At 53.0% G+C, this 20,264-nt stretch overlaps 1 protein-coding gene across 2 annotated transcripts in view; it reads right to left on the reverse strand.

The window, feature by feature from the left end:
- The window catches only part of IQSEC3 (IQ motif and Sec7 domain ArfGEF 3), a 108,372-nt gene that overhangs the window by 4,263 nt on the left and 83,845 nt on the right, over positions 1-20,264 (reverse strand). For both annotated transcript variants that reach the window (XM_030322638.1, XM_032593895.1), the window contains 8 exons: positions 17,354-17,476; positions 16,731-16,897; positions 11,471-11,610; positions 10,231-10,356; positions 8,168-8,267; positions 7,830-7,991; positions 4,901-4,993; positions 2,548-2,597 (listed from right to left, as the gene is read on the reverse strand). In XM_030322638.1, the coding sequence (XP_030178498.1) occupies positions 2,548-2,597; positions 4,901-4,993; positions 7,830-7,991; positions 8,168-8,267; positions 10,231-10,356; positions 11,471-11,610; positions 16,731-16,897; positions 17,354-17,476 (961 nt within the window). The remainder of the gene's footprint in view (positions 1-2,547; positions 2,598-4,900; positions 4,994-7,829; positions 7,992-8,167; positions 8,268-10,230; positions 10,357-11,470; positions 11,611-16,730; positions 16,898-17,353; positions 17,477-20,264) is intronic.

Below are 20,264 nucleotides of genomic sequence, written 5' to 3' on the forward strand. Positions count from 1 at the left end.
TGGCCTCCTCTTGCTGGCAGGGGGAGGTTGAGGAAATGGGAGGAAGGGAGCTAGCACCTTCTGAGAGGGGAGGGGTTAATTCCTCACCCTCCAGCTCCCCAGCCTGTAGGTGCAACGTGCCTCAGTCCCCTTCTAACACCTGGACTTCTGGAGTGGCTGAGACCTTCACCCTGAGGACGCATCCTACTGCCCTTGGGCACTGTCACCCAGGATGGGCTGCCCAGAAGAGCACAGAGGGGGAAATTGATGCTGTAGGGGAGGGTTCTTGATCGCCAGGCCTAGACCAAGATGGCTCAGCTCAAAACTATCTCAGAGACCTAAACCAGCAGATCCTATTGTCAGCAGAAGGTGCAGTCTCTGGGCCTGTGCCCTCCCCTTGGGCTGCTCCACAGTTCCCCAAGCGCCGGCTCCGTCCGCCCCTTCAATATCCACATTGCAGGCTTTGCTCTTCCCTCTCAACCTCCAACTTTGGCAGCGTTTTCTAGGCCCGAGATTCCCCCCAATGAAATGAAGGAGCCCCTGAGTCCCTCAGTGCCCTGCCAGGACACAGGGCAGGCACAGGGCATTGCTGGGGCCCACCTTCCTCCTGGGGAGCCCTCTGTGGACCTCATTCTGGCAGAAGGCCTCTGCCCCCCGCTGCCGGAGGGCACTGGCTCCTTGCCCCGCCTGCATGGATTCTGAGTTATTCCCCACGAGAAAAGTGGCCTGAACGGTGGGTGCAGGCTTTCTGCCCTCCTGCTCCCCCAGACTGTACAGCAGAAGTCTGACCGCACTAATCCAGACCCCCTGAGCCTGCCTTCTTTTCCCAGGGGCCGTGACCCTCCCGCCCACAGAGCACCGCAGCTTTTGGCTCCTCCTCGCCTCTTCTTCACTTCTCGCTTCCTGATCCCCTCCACTGTCTGCACCTCCCTCATCTCCACCTCCACCCCGTATCTCTAATGGTAAGTGAGCAGCAGGAAGTGACAGCAACACATTCATTTTGACCCCCTTCTCACCTTCCTGCTGATGAAGGGGAGAGAAAAGAGAGAGAAAGAGAGAGAAAGAAAGAGAGGAGATGGAACATGAGTAGCAGGTCAGAACAGCTCAGAGAAGATGGAGAAGCGCCTGCCAGAGGGGCTCGGCCAGGCAATGACGAGAGAGGGCAGAGGACAAGAGAGCTTGGGGTCCAGCTGAGAGGCCGGGAGCAGCGAGGCTGCCCTCCGTGCAGGGGAGCAGAGGCTGGCAGGGCCCTGGGGCTGGCTGGGGGTGGCAGCCTTGCAGATAGCCACATGGCCCTCTGGCAGGGTGGGAGGGGAGAACGGGCCATCAGGTCGCTTGTCCTCCCTGGGCAGGTCAGGCTAAGGCACGGGCAGAGCTGGTAGAACAAACCGGAAGGCTGGTAACTTTGTGTGTTTATCTGCAAGGCTAGAGAATGGGCAGCTGCAGGAAGATGGGGAGAAGAGGGGGCAGGGGATGGAATACCCACCCTGGGGGCTTGTCAGCTGCCGGGGCAGGAAGCTCCTCCGTGTAAAGGTGCCTCCTCCAGACACAGGTGTGTGGGGGGTGGGGGCCATGGGGAAAGAGGGAAGACACGGGGCTCCCCTGGGGTATCCTGGTGGGCAGGCTCCTCCCTCAGACCTCTAAGTGGGGGCTCCTCCAGCTTGGGGTGGGGCTGGGAAAGGAGGTGTCTGTGTGAGAAGCTAGTAGTCCCTGGAAGCCTGGCAGAGGAGTGGGAGGGGAAGGCTCACTGGGGAGCAGTGGAGGAGGACTGGGCCCCAGCAAAGCTTGTAGGGGCCACTGAATGCCCCCCAGGTGACACTTGGGGGCCTGGCAAGGACCAGCTTCTGTGGCTACGTGGCTTGGGGATGGGCAACCCCCCCTCCCACACGGACAGTCTTCAAATTTACGTGCTCCCCACCCCCAGTGAAATCCCTAGGATGACTCAACCCTGTTCTGCCTCATCAGCTCCTGCACACACCCCTACGCCATGGCCAGCTTTCCGAATGGACCAGCCGGTCCAGGGAGGAGCTCCACCCTCTCAGCTGCCCCCTCCAGTTCTCCACCTGCCCCAAGAGGCGGCTGAGGGCAGGATCCAGGGTGGAAGCGGTCACTGGGGCTGGACTTGAGGGGTGAGTCTCTGGAGGGGCCCAGGCTCCCTCCTATGGAGGATAGGGGAACTGAGGAAAAGGGAACAGTGGCTTCCCTGATAGAGCGGGTACTAGGGGGATCAGTGAGCGATCTCTGCTGGGGGAGTGGGTTGGGGGATGGGTGGGGTCGCTACGGAGGCGGCATGGGCATCTCTGCAGGTGTTGGTCTGGGAGCTCGGCCTCGGAGGGCACTCAGCTGGGGAATGGGCAGAAAGTGCTGTGGCATTATTAGGTGCTGGAACAGTGGCATTACCCATGCTAGCAGTAACTTTTAATTGTATCTCTTGAAATTGGTAAAATGGTGAGTCGGGCTGGGGAGGCATTGATTAATACCTGAGAAGAGAAACAACAGAGACAGTGAGAAGAAGGACAAGCGGGGGTGCACGGAACCACTCACCTGGGCAACCAGGCCTCCACTTACCTCCACGGTGCTCTCCACCGGCTTCTCCCCCAGGGCAGCTTCCCTTTTGGCTTTGAATGCAAAGAGCACAGGGCTCACTCTCCAACCAGCCCGACACAAATCCCTGCCTCTCCCTCCCAGCCCCCACCCCACTCCTCCACCCCCAATACCAAGCATCCTTGCAGTTACACGTTGTGGCCAGAAGACTCTGGGTACCATGCCACTCCTGACGGAGGTGCAGCCCCAGGGCGGGGGCTAGAAGTCGGAGCCCAGTTCTGCCACTTAGTAGCTGTGCGACCTTGGGAGTCCAGCCTAGAAGATCTCTGAGGTTTTTTAAGCGAGCATTACTGAGTCTCAGCAAGCATTGCTCAGTCTTGACAGCCTGAGCCACTGTCAAAGGTTCCCCGGTATGGACTGTGGAAGTTGGTTTTGCGGTGGCATTGGTTCTTGGCTCTCAGAGACATCAGGAGGCTCTGCTGTGTGTTTGTGGGCACTGCACTAACCTGCCTCTTTCAGCCACAGGCACCTTGAGGGAAGGGCCATGTTCCTTTTGTGTTTCTACCCCTGCTACTTGGCTGAGTGGTGGGGATTCAATGAGTGGGGACCTGTAGAGCACTCACCACAGGGCCTGGCATGCTTAGCTTAAGCTTAGCTGATGACGGCTGTGTAACTGCTGCTGGGGCATTCTGACTGGGCCAGCACAGCACCGGGGACCCTGCAGATCTCCAGGGACATCGTGGTAGCTTTTTCTGGCTCAGTCGCTCCTGGCTCCCACCCCTGCCCCAGCAGGCCACCCAGAGCCCCTCTGCTGGAGCCCCTGTGACTTCTCAACACAGTGTGCATGTGTGTGTGTGTGTGTGTGTGTGTGTGCTCACGCATGAGCAAGTTCCCTTGCTGTGCTCATCGCCCTGCTTTCTGTAGCACAGAGGGAGCTCTGCCATTATTTGGAACCTAGGAGAACCCCACTGGGGAGGTGACTGATGGACCAGGCCATGGAGACATGCATCCTGGTCTGATTGGGGGGTGCCGCTTCCAGAAGAGGCATGCTGGGATGCAGAGTGGGGTGGGGTGTCAAGTGCTTAATCACAACTGAGGTTTGGCTCTGGAGTTTCAACAGCTGTGCAAACAAGCAGTGACTCGTATACTGTGACCTTACAGACATGAAGGGGCCGGCTGAAAAATCAGGCAGGGTGGAGAATTATGACTGCATGATGGCAGGTCAAACCCATACACAGAAGATGATATCAGAGTGAGAATCTCCATGCAGCTGAAACAGCCCCAGGTCTTGTCTGGAAAATGAATCTCATCTCTTAGCTGAGTGACCGGTGCTGTGATGCTGTCTGTCCTGGCATCACAGTGTCATGGCTGTAACTGAGGGTTGGGGACCAGCCTGAAACCCACCGGAGTGTCTCAGCTCAAGCTAATGTCTTGCTGGAACCCTGGTCTTCTAGTGCTTAGCAGGGGACACACAGCAGGCACCCAATAAATGTTGGGTAAATGAAAGAACAAATGGCTGAATTAATTAATTAGTGAACAGTTCTGATGGTTTGCTGGGGGTTTGTTGGGATGGGAGTTAATTCTCACACCATCTCTCCCTCTAATTTTTATTTGGGACTGCAGAGTGGGGGTGGAGGTAACTCTTCCCATGCCCCCTGTGGGTGGGGGTAAAGGTGAGGGGCAAGAGGTAGAAAGTAGGAAGATGTCCATGGAAGAAATAAAGCAGGTCTAGAAAACGTGGCCAAAAGTGGTCAAAAAAAAAAAAAAAATCTGAGGCTGGCTTGATGCGTCTGGAGTGCATAAGTCAATTTGAAGAAACCATTTGGGAAGTTAGGTTTGGAGGTTTATCTGGGTTTGGGGGCGGGCTGACTCTGGCCTGGGATAGGAAAGCACTCGTGGCTCCTTAGGGAAAGGACTGGACGGGCAGATCAAGATTTCCAGACCCTCCTGGCCACCCTCCTTACTGGGCTCATGCTGCTTCTCTTTACTACACCTGTCACCCCCTCCAGTGAACCTGAGTCCCCAGACAGCCTGGGTGTGGGGTGGGAGGGGGTGGGTAGGAGGCTCCCCGACTGGGGTTAGGGCTGTCTTGGCCTGACTCCTCCAGGGAGAATGGTTGTTTTTCACAGGGACCCAGGGCCTCAGGACAGCATGTAAATCGACACATTCCTCTCACGCCTTCCTTCTCACTCGCACCACTAAGGCCCATGAGATTAAGCCTGGAGCTCCTAGCAGAAAGAAATGGCCATGGGAACGAGTACTTTCCTCACCCCAATTCCCCAGGAACCCCAGGCTGGGGGCAGAGGGTGGCCCCCATGCAGGCCCAGGGCCATCGTAGGCCTGGGGCCCGGGACAACGGAGCAGAACCAGGGCTCACCTGTAGGCGATCCGTGCTTGGACTGTGGGTCCACCTGTGCCCCGCTGGACTTGAAGGACAGCGTCTTTGCTCCCTGCTGCTTCTCCAGCTCCCCTATAGGACAGAGAGGCCCGTGAACAGAGAGGAACCCAGCCTCAAGCACAGTGAGGTGGAAGAGGAATGAGGAGAGAACAAGAAGAGGGGGGCTCCCTGACACGCTACGAAGTGTGGCCTGAGTCTGGCACCCCACTTCACAGCTAGAGCCTCGGTTTCTCCATCTCTGTGTGGGGGGAAGCTATTAGCTGCTTGAATGTCAGAGGCAAAAGAGAGGGCGGTGGGCTGCTTGGGTCTGAATCCTGGTTCTGGGGCTTCCTAGCTGTGTGGCTTTGGACAATTTACTTAACCTCTCCATGACTTACCGGAGGGGACATCGGTGCCCACTTCAAAGTGCTGTTAAGAGGATTACGTGAGGAAATACATCAAAGCCCTTGAGAACGAGGCCTGGCTGGAGGCAGGTGCTCAATAAATATTAGCTTTTATTATAGCAGAAACAAATTTCTTGGACCAGCGGACCTCGGTGATGGCTGGTGACAGCCAGCCTGCCCACCTTGTGCCCAGCGGGACAGACCTTCCTCAGGGTTTCCAGAGCTCTCCCAGGGAGGAGATTCCCCACCGAGGGTGTCGGTGCGGCGCAGTCCGTGTGGCCAGGGCATCTGTCTTGTCCACAACCTTGACTCCTCTCCCTAGACTGTCAACTTGTTCCTTCTCGTTCTCTCGGCGGTGCTAGAGAAGCGCCAGTTACCATCCTCAGAGGTTTGACGATTATTAAATCACTCCTTCAGTGTCTCTTTTCCAGGAGACATAACTCAAGTTCCTTTGATTAAGACCGCTCTCCTGGGTCCCATTTTCTGTCTCTCTAGTTGTCAGGAAGCCAGGAACACTGGACTGCATACTCCAAACCAGAACAGTTTGTCCTGACTGCTTGAAGTACACCACCAGTCAATACTTGATACTTATCTTGAATGGGGGGTCGTCCCTCCCTGGAAAAGGGCTGTCTTGGCTTTGGAGAAATTAGCATCGTAATTATAAGCACAGAGTCTGAGGACCTTGGTGCGAATCTTGCTTTGTCACCGACTGTGTGAACTTGGACAGCTTCCTTAAGCTCTGTTAGACTCTCCTTACTCGTAAAATGAGGACAATCCTACCTGCCTCACGGAAAATTGTGGCAGGGATTAAACAATATGATAGGTCTGGCATTCAGCCCAGTGCCGGGCATGTAACGCATGGTAGCTGTTACTGTTTTCACTTTCTTTTCTACTTCCTTCCCTCCCTGCCTCCCTCACCAGTACTTCATCTTTTCTCAGCTGTTACTTCCAGCCAGACGTGAGGCTCTCTCTCTGCTCCCCTGTCCTCTAGACAGCAGGAGATGATATTCACTCTTGATATACTGCTTCTGGCAATGTCTACTCCTTTGTACTTTGGAAGGGACAGGGATGCCGCTCCCGGGCTGATGGGGGAAAAGGGATCTCTTCCAGCAAGCATGGGGCCCATTGGTGTGCTGTGCCTCCCCAGGGCTGTGCAGAGCCATCTGTAACATTTTGACAGTGACAGAAGTGACATTTGAGGGTGTGTCCTTGAGCATGTTCAAGATCAACAGCCAAGGTGGCGTCTCTGAGCATCCAGTCCAGCCGTTGAAGAGTCTGTCTGTCATCCTGCTGAGCTCGCGGTTGCCCCCAGAGCGCAGACAAGGGAATGTACACCCCTACCACCCAAGCAGTTACCGAGTTGTACGGTCTGGTCTGGTGGGTTTTTGTTTCAACCAGATTTAACGGTTTCCTGACGATATTATACACGGAACGTCTTCTGTCGTTCTCAGAGGAGAAAGTACATGAGCCTCAGAATCAGACTCAAACGCAAGCGCCACCTTCTCCACTTCTAATACGCACACCCTTAAACACATCCCTCAGTGGCCCTGGGTCTCGTCTGTGAACTGCAGACAAGCACCTACCTTGCGACCTCACTGTGAATGCTGTAGGCAAACTGCCTGGCACGTAGTAGGTGTTCCAAAAACGCTGATTAAAAAGCACTGCCCTGTCATGTTGGTCCCTTGCTCCCAAAACTCCCACTGCCTTTCCTATTGCTTAATGGGTTTATATTAATTTAGAACCACTTCCCAACAGAGTGACCGTATAAGGCAGACCTGAAGTCTGTCTGTACTTTCCGGTTTAGTTTCTGAATCCATTCTTACTAAACTTCCCGATAAAGGCGATCTATGCTTAAGCAGCAAAAGCTTGCAAGTGGGCACAGCTTGCAGGCCACTGCTGCTCTTTTCCTAAACCACAAAGTAACTGGCAAACCACCCGGACCTACAAAGACCCCACATAGTTTCTACAATGCCTGAATTGGAACAATCAAGAATCAAGGCATTCCTTAGGGGAAAAAAAAGACAACTCCTAGGTGAGGGATAGTCAGAAAACCAGGCTGGACTCTTCAAAAAGACCATCGCATGAAAAAACAAAGTCGGGGGGACTATGATTCTAGATTAAAAGAGATTAAGGAAAATGACACAACCAGATGTAATGCGTGAATGTGACTGGATCCAGGGGGAGGGGCTGTACAAGGCAGTTCAGTGGGAAGAGAAGCACCTGGGTCCCCAGGCCTTTTGGGTTTGCCTCCTTGCCTTGGTCAGCTGGCTTGGATGTGTTGCTCAAACACCACAGAGTCCCCTGTTCCAGGGGACACCCCCACAGCCCCACCGGAGCATGTGCACCTCGCTTTAACTGTGATGGTGCAGTGGGGCCGGGGTGGCCTCGGGATGGCAGGAGCGTCTTTGGCTCACCCCACACTCGCTCCACAGTGGGGCGAGGAGTCAGACTTGTGCCGCAAGCAGCCTGTGTTCCCCACTGACCCTGAGCCCGCCCGCCCGCCCACCCGGCCACCGCATCCTTACACTCTATCCGGATCTGCTCCAGCTCTGTCACCTCAGCGATGGATTCCTTCAGGTCCTCCACAAACTTCTGCATCTCGTCCGAGCCCAGGGCACAGAAATGCAGCACCTGCTTCTTCTCAGAGCCCGAAAGCGGGGTCACCAGGGTGATGCCATGAGAGTAATCTGGAAAGCAGACCCCAGGCCCCCATGGCCGTGAGCAGCAGTGAGCGAGGCGGGAGCCGGCTCAGTGTGGAGAGTTGGACGGGGCTTTTGGGGTGCTTGCCCCCTTCCCCCTCCCTGCAGCCTCCAACTTCTCCCCAATACCCTTGGCCACATCTCCGGGGCCGAGGGAGACTCACATTCATTCTCAAAGAGGTGGAACCCCATGCCCAGCAGGCCCACTGACTTGCAGAACGTGTATGTGGAGGAGCTCTTCTTCTTCGGGCAAAGTTTGAGAATCTGTTCAAGAGAGGGAGACAGACATGCACTGAGCGTGTACACACATGTGTGCACACGCAGGCCCACGAGCACACAGGGACACAGGTGAGCACACACACAAAAAGAAACATGAACACACGTGCACGCTTATATACTTAGGGTACATTCACACGTTGACATCCACGCATATGTACACACACACACACACACACACACACATATAACAGGTATATAAATACACATACCCTATCACAATATGGGGTTTCTTGTATTGCATAAAACCCCTCAGTGGCTGTTCCCACTGCACTTAGAAGTGCACATTGCCCGCCTCTCCCCATCTGGTCCCTGCCTCACTCTGGCTTCATGTTCAAGCCCTGCTGTCATCCTTTCCGTGGCCTGAATAGGGCCAGCTTGGTCCTGCTGCAGGCCCTTTGCACATGCTATCCCCATTCCGCACCTCTCCCTGCGGCTCTCTGCATGGCTGGATTGCTCTCATTACTTAGATCTGAACTCAGATGCCGCCTGCTTAGAGATCTCCTTGAGCAACCCATGGAACAAACAAAAACAAACCAAACCACATTGGCCCTAACCCCAGCCCCTCCTTCCTCCCTATCCGGTCATTGGGTTTCATCGTCTTCACACCACCTTTTTCCCAATTTGATACTATCTGGTTTATTTGTTTCCTTCATTATTTCCTATCTCCCTCCCCAACTAAAATGGAAACTTAGCCAGTTGCTCAGTACTTAAACACTTCTTCAGCACCTTCTCCCAGCTGGGCCCTGGAGGCCCAGGAGCGCAGAAGCCAGAGAGAGCTGTGCCCCCAGAGTGCCTAACAGAGCTGCGGAGCAAGACCGGTCAGGGGGTAAACCAATGGATTGATCCATAAAGCATAATAAGCAGAAGAAAACCAAAGTGAAGGAATAAATAAGGTAATTCCAGAAACTGACAAGTGTTTTGAAGAGAATGAAATAGGGAAGGAATAGAAGGTGACTGGGCAGGCTACCTTTCGAGGTGCACAGGGAGGGCCTCTGGGAGGAGGTGATGTTTGAATTGAGACCTGAATGAAGACAGGGAGGTGGCTGGGCAAAGTCTGGCAGGGTGGTGGCAAGAACAAAGGTCTGAGATGGAAGGAGCCTGGGCCTTGGGACTCAGCTCTCGAGACCAAGGTGCCAGCGCAGGCAAGCGGTGGAGTGGAGGGTGGGGAGGGGAGGTCAGAGATCCAGGAGGCCTCCAAGTGGGGGGTGCGGGCTTCCTTTGCCTGGCATGGGAAACATGGCAGATATGAGGCCCCATTTGTACTCTGGAAGGATCACTCTGCTGCTCTGTGCAAGGTGGAGCTCAGGGGGGGATGGTTAGATGTGGGATAATTTTAGAGATAGTGCCACCATGACTCATGGATAGAGAGGATGTGGGAGACAAGGGAAAGACAGAGACCCGATCGTGTTCACCGCTGTTTCCCAGCACTTACAAAAATGCCCGGTACATAGTTGACCCTCATTAAATATTGTGGAATGGATACCTATTCCAAAGAACAAAGAATGAGTACGCCATAGACATGCACGCACACACGTGCACATACACACACATGCACGCATCCCCTGGGCCCCAGGCAGCGCAGGCCCCGCTCAGGCCCACCATCCCCCACTGGCTGTGGGACGAGAAGCACATCCCTGTCCTGTCCCGCCCCAGGTTTCTTATACTGTGGGAGAGGCTCATGATCTGTGATCTGGTTCATTCCCACCATGACTGTGGAACCATAAACAAATCACTTGACCTCTCTGAGCCTCAGCTTCATAACTTACAAAGCAGCCCTATGTGACTAAGCAACCTCACCCCCCATGATGGGACAGTGTCGTGCAAGAGGAATCAGCCCCTAACTGTGGCATTCTGAGTGAAGTCTCTGAGGCCCTCCCCGCCCCTCTCTGGGGTCAGGGCTAAGGCTGAGCTGGGCAGCAGGTGGCCCGGGCCTGGCCCGTGTACTCACCACCAGCAGGTCGTTGAAGAGGAACACCTCCCTCTGATGCGCGGCCTGCTTCTGCAGCTTGTTGACATCTGTCACCTCAAAGAGCCGGCTGCAGCAGACCAGGCGGCGGTGGGGCACCGACAGCACCTTTGGTGGAAGCAGGAACTTAGGGGAGGAGCCCTGGAGCTCACAGTCCTCCCCACCCCATAGCACCCACTTTCCGGGAAAGCAGATGGAGGCCAAGGTTTCTACTGCAAGGCCTGAACTTGACCCTAAACGTCCTCTCTCCTCACCGGGGCTCTTCCCTTGTCATGCTTCTTGGGGAGCAAGGCTTGGGGAGAAGGGTTCATCACGCTGGAGTAAGTGAGATGAAGGCACGGGGAATGGAAATTGAAAAGAGCTTCCAGATTGGTCAAATTTGGTTGCTGTCAACCCCCACGACCCAGGCTGCAGCCTGCAAGGTGGCCCCTTTGTCCCTTTCTCTACTGCACACCCAAATGCAAGTGTGCAAGAGGGAGGGGACTGCAGGGATACCTCAAATCTGCCGCGTGTAAAACAATCTACTGCAGGCCTCGGCAAGAAAGGCTCTGGGCAGAAAAGGGCCATCCCTGCAGAGAGGAGCTCAGTGTAGAGCTCAGACGACATCCTCAGACTGCTTCTTAGGTCAGCAATTTAGGGAGGAGAAACTGGAGACAAATACCAGAACCCACTCTACATGCTTTCAGTTTATGGCATGAAGAGTCTCTGCTGACATATGAGTAGTAAACTACAGAGAATCATTGCCAACATGGACCATATTGCCTGCGACACAGGTCACAACTAAGGGGCACACCAGTGGCTTACCACAGTCTAGAGCCTACTTCAGCCTCTTTCCTGTCTTCTATTCTGTAGGACCATCCAGGAAAGCCCAGTATCCATCCCATCCTAAGTCTCCCCATCTGGCCATCCAGATGCTTCAACCCTAGACCACTGGGCAGCCTTTCCCAACATCTCACCTCAGCCTCTCTGCTGCCATAGCTGGTAGCACTGAGGAAGTGAGGTAAGGGAAAACGGAGGGTGCAGTGTATGGTACAGAGTAAGGACTCAATTACTATGAAGTGAGCAAATAATGGAAAAGTGTTCCTGAAAGGGAAGGAGGAGATTGGGAGGAGATGTCAGCTGGTCTTGAGACAAAGGCAGGTGCGAGATAGGGGGCGCCTGGCAGCCATGGGAGAGGAAGTGGCTCCCACGGGGTGAGTGCTGTTCTGTAGTGGGCACTTACCGTCTTCATGCCCACAATGGACTTCTCCACCTTGGTGACATACGTGACGTGGTCCTCATTGGACTTGAGCTCCTTCTGTTGTATCCTTTCATAGATGCCCACCACCAGCTCCCTGGGGATGTCGGCGCCGTCATCCACACCTATCAACATGGCAAGGGAAGGGGAGGCGAAGGAGGCGGAGGACGGATGTGTCAGAGGCCTGCAGCCAGAGAGGGGAAGCCCCCACCAGGCTGATGTTCCACAGGGGTGGCCTTGATTTTGCCCTGTCCCTGTTGCAAAACCTTCAGTGACTGGCTTCCCAGCCCCACTGAATTAAAGACAGACTCCTTAGCCAGGCACCAGAACTACTACAATATGGTCCCAACACACATTTGCAGTCTCATCTCCTGCTGTTCCATAACCAGAACATCCACTCTCACCTCCCTGGTCTCTTTCCTCATCCTCAAATACAGCCTCCATGTTCCCACTCAGGGCCTCACTTCTGTAGTTCTTCTTGTGCTCTGTGTATTTGTCTACCCCCACCCCACTCCCTGTCCCCCATGAGAACAACTTGAAGGCTAATATTGTCTTTTTTTTTAAGTTTTTTTAAAAAATCTATTTTGAGAAAGAGAGAATCTCAAGCAGGCTCTACACTGACAGCGCAGACCCCAACATGGGGCTTGAACTCATGAACGGTGAGACCATGACCTGAGCCAAAACCAAGAGTCGCATGCTTAACTGACTGAACCACCCAGGTGCCCAGCTGATGTTCTGTCTTATTCTCTCTTGGATCTCCTCCCTCTCACACCTAATCCCCACCCCTGATTAGTTGTTAACTAAGAATGTGTGACAAGATTCTTCCCTCACTGGGAGCGTGGGGAGGTGGTGGTGGTTACATGTTAGGTGAAGAGGAGCCGGACAGCCCCCTGTAGCAATGCAGGTAAGGACACTCTACTCCCATCTCTTACTTCATAGTAATAAAACTCCAGGAACAAAAAATACTGACTTGGAAACAAATTCTTTGGGAAGTAGAAAGAGAAGCCATAAAAAATTTCTTCATTCTACCTTTCCTAAATCTTTTTTTAATGACTATATGCTTCTCCTATAAGACAGAAACATTCAAAGTAAAGCAACTTTGGCAAGTGTCCTCAAAGGAGATTTCCTACCTAGTGAGAGGACATTATACCTTCTATGAGCAACTCTTTGTATCAATCCCATTTCTTCCACATCTGATCTTGGTTCTTCAAGTCAGGCAAATTAGCCCATGCAGCACCCCTGGGGGCCTAAAAGACATCAGGCTGGGGGCAAGAAAGAGCAGGGACCAGGACTGAACACACAGAGGCTCCCAGCCGAAATGGCAGGTTGCACACCTTTGCTCCTTCTGAATATTCTGGTCAAAGGGAATTTTTTAAAGAGGCATATACACACAAAGAGAAAGAGAATGGGGGAAGAAACAAGGGCACCATATGACCTGGAAAGTGGATGCATGAGCAATCCTGAGAAAGTGGAAATTGAAGCCGGCCGAGAAGTTACAAGCTATTCAGCACACCACAGAACCACCAAAGGGCTCTGGAATGGGTGGCAACAGGAATCCCACTTTTAGTGGAGGTGAGGTCAGGCTGGAAACAGGAAAACAGGTTGATAATCAGTCTAAAAAGGATTTAGATCTCCCTGTCCCTTCCTCTGCTTCAGCAGCAGACTGAAGGTCAGTCCTCTAGAAGAGGTGAACCAGGAACTCTGGGGTGGGGGCACCCAAGCCCAGTCCAAGGTGGGAGTCTGTGCTGAAAACTGGAGCATGGAGTTGATGTCTATGTATTAAGAGACCCTCTCAATCCTTCTTACCCAAAAGATCTTAGAATATTGGCAGCCAGACTCATACCCTCTGGTCAACAGATCGGACATTTCTCTTCTGGGGAATCAACCAGCACAAGAGAAAAATCTGAAGATACTGCAGTAAGGGTGTCCCAATGAAACAGCTCAATTTAATCACCCTATGAAAAAGCCCACCACTCAGAACCCCCCACCCATACTCACAGAGTTTTTAATCAGCCTTTTAGCTCACTCTTAAATATTTGAGAACCATCAAGTTTCATCAAGTATATATGGAAAGTCTATAACACAAGAGAGAAAGAAGTACGGGAAAAACAGAAAAAGGAAGCCAGAAGAAATAGAGGCAAGTAGGGAGTAACCAAAACAAACAGATACCATCAGAGATACATGAGAAGATAGCTGCATCTACAAAACAAGACTAAAATGCTATAAAAGGGGAATATTTACAGAAGAAAAGAGTTATTAAAAATGAAAAATATGACAGCAGAAATGAAAAAAATTGTAGGAAACTCGCAAGATAAAGCCAAGGGACATCTTCAAGAAAGTCCAACCAGAAGACGAATATGGAAAATAGAAAACTGTAAAAATTAGAACATCAAACCAGGAGATCTAACATCTGAATAACATGAGTGCCAGAAAGACAGTACAGAGAAGATGATATCTGCACCCTCATGTTCACTGTAGCATTACTTACAACAGCCAAGACATGGAAGAAACCTATGTGTGTATTGAGAGATGATGGATAAAGAAGGTGTGTGTGTGTGTGTGTGTGTGTGTGTGTATAATGGAATATTAGTCATAAAAGAGAATGAAATCTTGCCATTTACAACAACATGGATGGAGCTAGAGGGTACTATGCTAAGTGAAACAACTCAGAAAGAAAAACACAGTATGACTTCACTTATATGTGGAATCTAAATGCAAAACAAATGGACAAAACAAAATAGAAACAGACTCATAAATACAGAGAACAAACTGTTGGTTGCCGGAGGGGAGGCAGGTTGGGTGTGGGCAAAATAAATGAAGGGGATTAAGAGGTACAAGCTTCCAACTATAAAATAAATTGAGTCATGGGGATATAATGTACAGCACAGGAAATACAGTCAATAATACCGTAATAAGTTTGTATGGTGACAGATGGTAACCAGACTTATCATGGGGACCATTTCCCAATGTATAAAAATATCAAATCACTATGACGTACACCTGAAACTAATAGGACATCAATTATACTTCAATTTTAAAAAGAACCATAATGAGGCGAAACATCAGGAAAATTTAGAAGACAAAGGAGAAAGAGAAGAGCCTGTACATTTTCAGAGAGAGAGAGAGAGAGAGAGAGAGAAATAATATGCAAAAGGTGAGGAATTGGAATGGCAGAGTAGCACTGTCCATTAAAAGACAATGGAGCAATGCCCTCAAAATTTTGAGTTCAGTGTTTCCAATCTGGAATTCTATGTCCAGCCAAACTCCCAATCAAGAGTGAAGGTAGAAAACAAATATCCAGACACACAAGTTCTCAAAAATTTGTGGCCAATGTACCTTTCGTATGGAAGAAAACTAAAAATGAGCCAGCTATGAAATCTAGGATACAGGAACCGAACACAGGAACAAGACAAAGGAGGTGCCCGGATGATAGTGGAGGGAATCCTAGGTGACTGCATGCAGCTGGCCCAGCCACCTGTCCAGATAGGAGCAGAGACTAGAGGCTCTTGGGAGAGAGACCCCAAGAAGAATACCTCTCCGTGTTCCACGTGCAGAGAGGAACTTGACACTTAGGTTGGGGAGTTTGGAGATAAATTAGTGGCAGGTATGTAGAGAGTTGAGCAAATGGGAAAAGAACACAATATTCACTCCATGGAAAGGAGAAATAGAAAGGGTTTGTAATCATGCTATACTTCAAGACTCAGCTTTGAACTGTGTTTACCTAGTCTTAATACCATAAACACTGACGTCACAAAAAGAATGCTACAGCTGTAAGAAGATCATGGGGATTCAGGGTAGTTTTAGTGGGGGTGGGTTGGGGAAGGTGGATCAAAGAGGGCTAATGCTCATGTTCTATGAAATTGCTATGGTCTGAATGTCTGTGTTTCCCTTCCCCCTTTCATATGCTGAAATCCTAGCTCCCAAAACTGATAGTATTAGGAGGTGGGGCCTTTAGAAACCAAATTATAAAGGTGGAGTCCCCGTGAATGAGGTCAGTGCCATGTAAAAAGGACCTCAGAGAGCCCACCCCTTCCACCAGGCGAGTGCACTGAGAGAAAGCCCCCGCCAGAACCAGGAAGAGGGCTCTCACCAGACACCAAATCTGCCAGAACCTTCATCTCGGGCTTCCTGGCCTCCAGAACTGTGAGAAACATGTCTGTTTATAAGCTACCCAGCCAGTAGTATTTTGTTATAGCAACCTGAACGGATTAAGATATAAATTAATAGATAATGCTCAACATTTTTAAAAATGAACAAGTAGCAGGGTATAAAAGAAAGCAAAGTATAGATACTATTTCATCCCATCTATATGAAATTCAAGAGCTACACAGCTAGTCAATGCGGACGGAAGGTCAGGAGCCTTGGCATTCTGACAGGGGCACTGACTAGGCCGGGACATGAAAGGATGTTCTGGGGCCAGGGGAATGATCTGGAACGAGAGCCGGCTGTGATCACACATGCATATGAACATAAACTTCATCATGCTTTCAGATTTGTACACCTTACAGTTTGCTTTCATAGCAATTTAAAAAAAAGAATAAGAACAAAAAAAAAAAAAAAAAGGAAGAAGAAGCACGTGGTTTCGCGATATAGAAGAAACACGATAAATGGCAAAAAGAACGTTGAGAGTGGCAGAAGAGTGGCGACAGGGGCAGGGACTAATTTTTTTTGTAGCAAGCCGTGTAGAATGATTTGACTTTATTAAATGATGTGAATGTATAGCTTCGATTCCTTAAGTGCTAAAGAAGAAAAAAAGCCAGTGAGTTGAGCACACATCACATCCTGCCAGTTTAGCTCTGATCCCTGCTAGGTGGTGCACTATGTCATTTAGAGAAGGACTTGGCTGCTGGGTGGCATGAAATTATCTGCAAGGCTGATGTCCATGGACCCAAGACCTAAAAGCCTCCGTCTGTCGTGCGGTGGGAAGGGCTGGCACACATAGGCGCCAGCTGTGTGGCCGGGGCCTAGAAGTCAACCAGTGGAGGACGTTCCACAGAGGGCAAGGGGCATTGCCCAGGGGCCCTTGCTGGTTGATGTAGGGCAGTGGCCATGACTCCTGGAAACTCCCCCAATGCCTGGCATGCAAGCAACTTTTCCAGATGGCTGTGTGTGACTGGGACCACAGAGCAGTGTCCAGTGCCCCTGGCTGCTAGGGTGATAATCTACAGTCAGCTCAGACACAGAATTCACGCTGAACAGAACGGAGCCTGAGCAGCGGCCTCGGCCCTCCTCCCATCCTCCTTACCTCTCAGGTTTCGGATAAAGTCCTCTAGCATCATCTTCCGGTCGGGCTTGATGTTGGGGCTGTACATGTCGGTGTTGAGGAGGATGATGGCAAAGGCGAGGATGAAGATGGTGTCGGGGTTGTGGAACTGCTGCACCACCTCGGGGTTGCACATGCAGTAGCGCTGGCTGCGGTGGGGACACAAGCGGGGTGCTGAGGTCCTTCTCCCCCTTCCCTGGGCTCCAGAAATGGGGGGTCGTGGGGGGGGACAGATGCCACTTCTCTGAGGGCATCGGGTCCCTGTAGCCTGGCCTTTTTCCCCACTGAGGGGACAGGGCCAGTGTCACACAGCCATGGAGTCCGTCACCACACCTAGATGCTCACCAAAGACTTGCTGGTCCATGGGGATGGGTGGGATGCACCCTGTCTACCTGGAGGGCCCCGGCGCTGCTCTAAGCCTAGAGAGCTCAAGGGCTCCTGTCCCTTTTCTTTCCTTCCCTCCTCTGCAGCCAGCCCCCCACCCTTCCCGCCCCACCAGGAGGGCTTCTCCCAGCCCCAGACGGACCCCCCAGCATCTCTGGTGCCCCACATCCCAGGCGTGTGTTTTGAGGGCTGTGTGAGGGAAGTGGGGATGGGGGTCCTACCTGAAGGCCTCTATGAGTCGCTCTACCTTCTGGGCTTCCCCCTGCACGCGGATGTGGGCCTGGAACTTCCGCAGGGCCTCGTCCAGCTCCATGCTGGAGAAGTCCATCTCGTCCACCACACAGCTGAGGGCAGGTCGGGAGGGGGGGTTCTTGAGAAGAGGTCAGCCCCTAATCCTCTCTCAGCTAGAGGCAGCTGAGGAGTAGGGTGCAAGGTGTAGCCCCCTCTCCCACTGGACCACCCACCCTGGTGGCCAGGATTCTCCCTCTGGTAACCTAAGAGGACCCTCCCTTACACCATCTTTCCTCCAGCACAAGAGCCCTGGGAGGCAGATGGCTGACTGCTGTCTCCATAGCTAAGAGCCTGAGACCCAGAGAGGCCAGGGGGGCTATCCAGAGCCACACAGCCAGAAGGAGGCTGATCTTCCACCTCTAGCTCCCAGCTCGTCTCCTCTCAGCCTCAGAGGGTCTCAGAGTCAGGCAAAGGTTTGAAATAGGAGTAAGTGCAATTTACTTATCTGCTCCTGTCCTGTTAGGAGCCTAGTTTCTCGTGCCCATTTGGGCTTCCAGGTGACGGACCCCTCCTCCCGTACCACCCCTCGGGGTCTGCCTCAGGCCAGATGGGAAAGGAGTGAGCTCATCCTAAGCTCCCTTGCAGCCAAGGAGCCCTGAGCTCTCAGGGAAGCTGTGGCCTCTGAAGAGTAAATGACAAATCAGCCTAATGTGGGAGGGGAACAGTGTGACAAACACGGCCGGGTTCTGAGCCTGGGCTTACCACTGAATTTTTTGTGTCTTTTGGTGAAGACTCATCTTTTAGAGCCTTGGTTTCTTTTTCTGAGGAGGAAAGAGGTCAGAGTCCTGCTCCCCAAGGGCCCTTCTACCTCTGAAATGCCACCTCTATCTAGCCCTGGAGAGTTTGCATCTGAATGTCTCCCTGCAGTGCCTGGGGAAATGGAGATGGGGACGTGGTTCCAGTCACCCCTACGAGGCAGTGTCATTCCTCCCAGGGCCCCTCCTGTTCTCCTGCTGCCTTGCCCTCCTTTGGGGTGGCCTGTCCCCAGGGCCATGAGCAGCGGGCAGGGATCCAGGTCTGGCCAAGCAGGAGCCCTGATGTGCCTGAGAACTGCAGACGCTCCCATGTGCCACCAGGCTCCCAGAGCCGACTTCTCCCCTTTCTGCACCGTGCTGTGGTCCAGCCTCCTCTCTCCTGGTCGTTTCATACCCAGCACCACAATGCCTGCTGGGGTCAGCAGCCCCTCTGCTTCCACAGCCCCGGCCACCACCGCCACAGGGTCACGGCCTGGTCGCTTCCTGCCTTCCTGCCCAAAAAGGCAGGGCAAGCTCTGGGCTCGAGCCCAGTGTGTGGCTTGGTGCCCAGCATACCGGGGGACTCAGGGAACATTTGCCCAGTGACCGTGTGAGCAGAGGGACGAGCCCTAAGCAGGACCCACTTCCTCCGTGATGCCAGCGCCTGTGCAAGGCCCACCACCTAGGAGACTCAGAGATCCTGACTCAACCCTGGCTCTGGTGTCAGTTTTTAGAAGGAAGCAATGGGAGACAGCCACACAACAGTGGTCAGGGGCCTGGTGGCCCCTTTCAGGGGGGAACAGAGAGGAGGGAGTATCACTGAGACTTCTAGAAAGGGGAGGCTAGGAGCCCCCTCTTGGATCCCACAGGGGAGATGGCCATCTCCAGGCTGGGAGTCCATCCTCCTCATAGTCAAGCCCAGCCTCCTCTCAGACTTATCTGCCTGGATAGTGAGAGAGAGGGTGGCACTGGGGAGGCCAAGGCAAGAATGTGGCCCAAGTATGAGTGGCAATGTCAGTGTCTGGGTGTTTGAGACGGAAACTGGTGGTAGCAGCCCCCGGGTCCAGCCTGGGGAGAGGCCACTCTGATTTTTCAGCAGTTCTTGTCGTCCTCCCTGAGCATTCCCAGGCTGGCAAGTGAACCTCAGGAGCAGCATCATGGGGCCCACACCCATGTATCCCCTAGCCCAGCACAGCCAGGAGTTATGAATCGTGCATGACGGACCCAGACAGCGAGGCCGTCAGAGGAGGTGAACCAGTGTGGTCCTGCAGCAAGGGGACCAGAGCTAGAGCCGGGGAAGCAAGGATAGGGAGGGAGGAGACAGACGTAGAGGCAGTGAGAGACACAGAGGATACAGAGTCAGGTCAGAAAGACCAAGAGAACAGGGACAGAGAGAGAAGGCAAGAGAGACAGAAAAAGAGAGGCAAGGAGGCAAAGAGGAGAGAGAAAGATCCACAAAATGGGGGAGACGGAGACAGAGAACAAGAGACAAAGAGAGACGAGGGGAGAGACAGAGACAGAGAGAGGAGAGAGAGGTGGAAAAGGACAGGAGATGGGTGTGGAGGACAGTACCACAGACTGGACAGGGGTGGGTGTTGCTGGGTATGGAGCAGAGGGGCCCCACCCGCTCATCCTGGCCCCCGCCTAACTCGTCAAGGCCCAGGGGGAGGGCAGTGGGCCCCAGGCTGGCCAAGCCCAGAGGACCCCAGGATGGCCCCCGGTCCCCCAGCCTGGCATCCAGCTGCTGCCCAGGACTCGCCCCATTGGCCTGTCCACCGCACCCCTACCTGGCCTCCATATCCCTCAGAGTCTCTGTCCTGTGCCCCCTGCCCCAGTGCTCCAAGGGTGTGACCGCCTGAAGCCTGGGCACCGCGGTGGGGGCCGCCAAAGGAGGCAGAGGGGTAGCTGGGAGAAAGTAGGATCTGCTCGGCCAAGCACGATGGCCTAGTTTCCAGGCCTTCGCTCAGGTGACACGCAGCCCGCACGCGCGTTCGCTCGCTGGCTCGCTCGGGGCTGCGGCTAAAAGCTCCAGTAATGAGCCCAGAGCCTGAGACTCAGCCAGGTGGAAACGCCAGCGCACAGACTGGGGAGTGCTGAGTGAATCAGT

Source organism: Lynx canadensis, chromosome B4 (genome assembly GCF_007474595.2).
Source record: "Lynx canadensis isolate LIC74 chromosome B4, mLynCan4.pri.v2, whole genome shotgun sequence".
Taxonomy (NCBI): Eukaryota; Metazoa; Chordata; class Mammalia; order Carnivora; family Felidae; genus Lynx; species Lynx canadensis.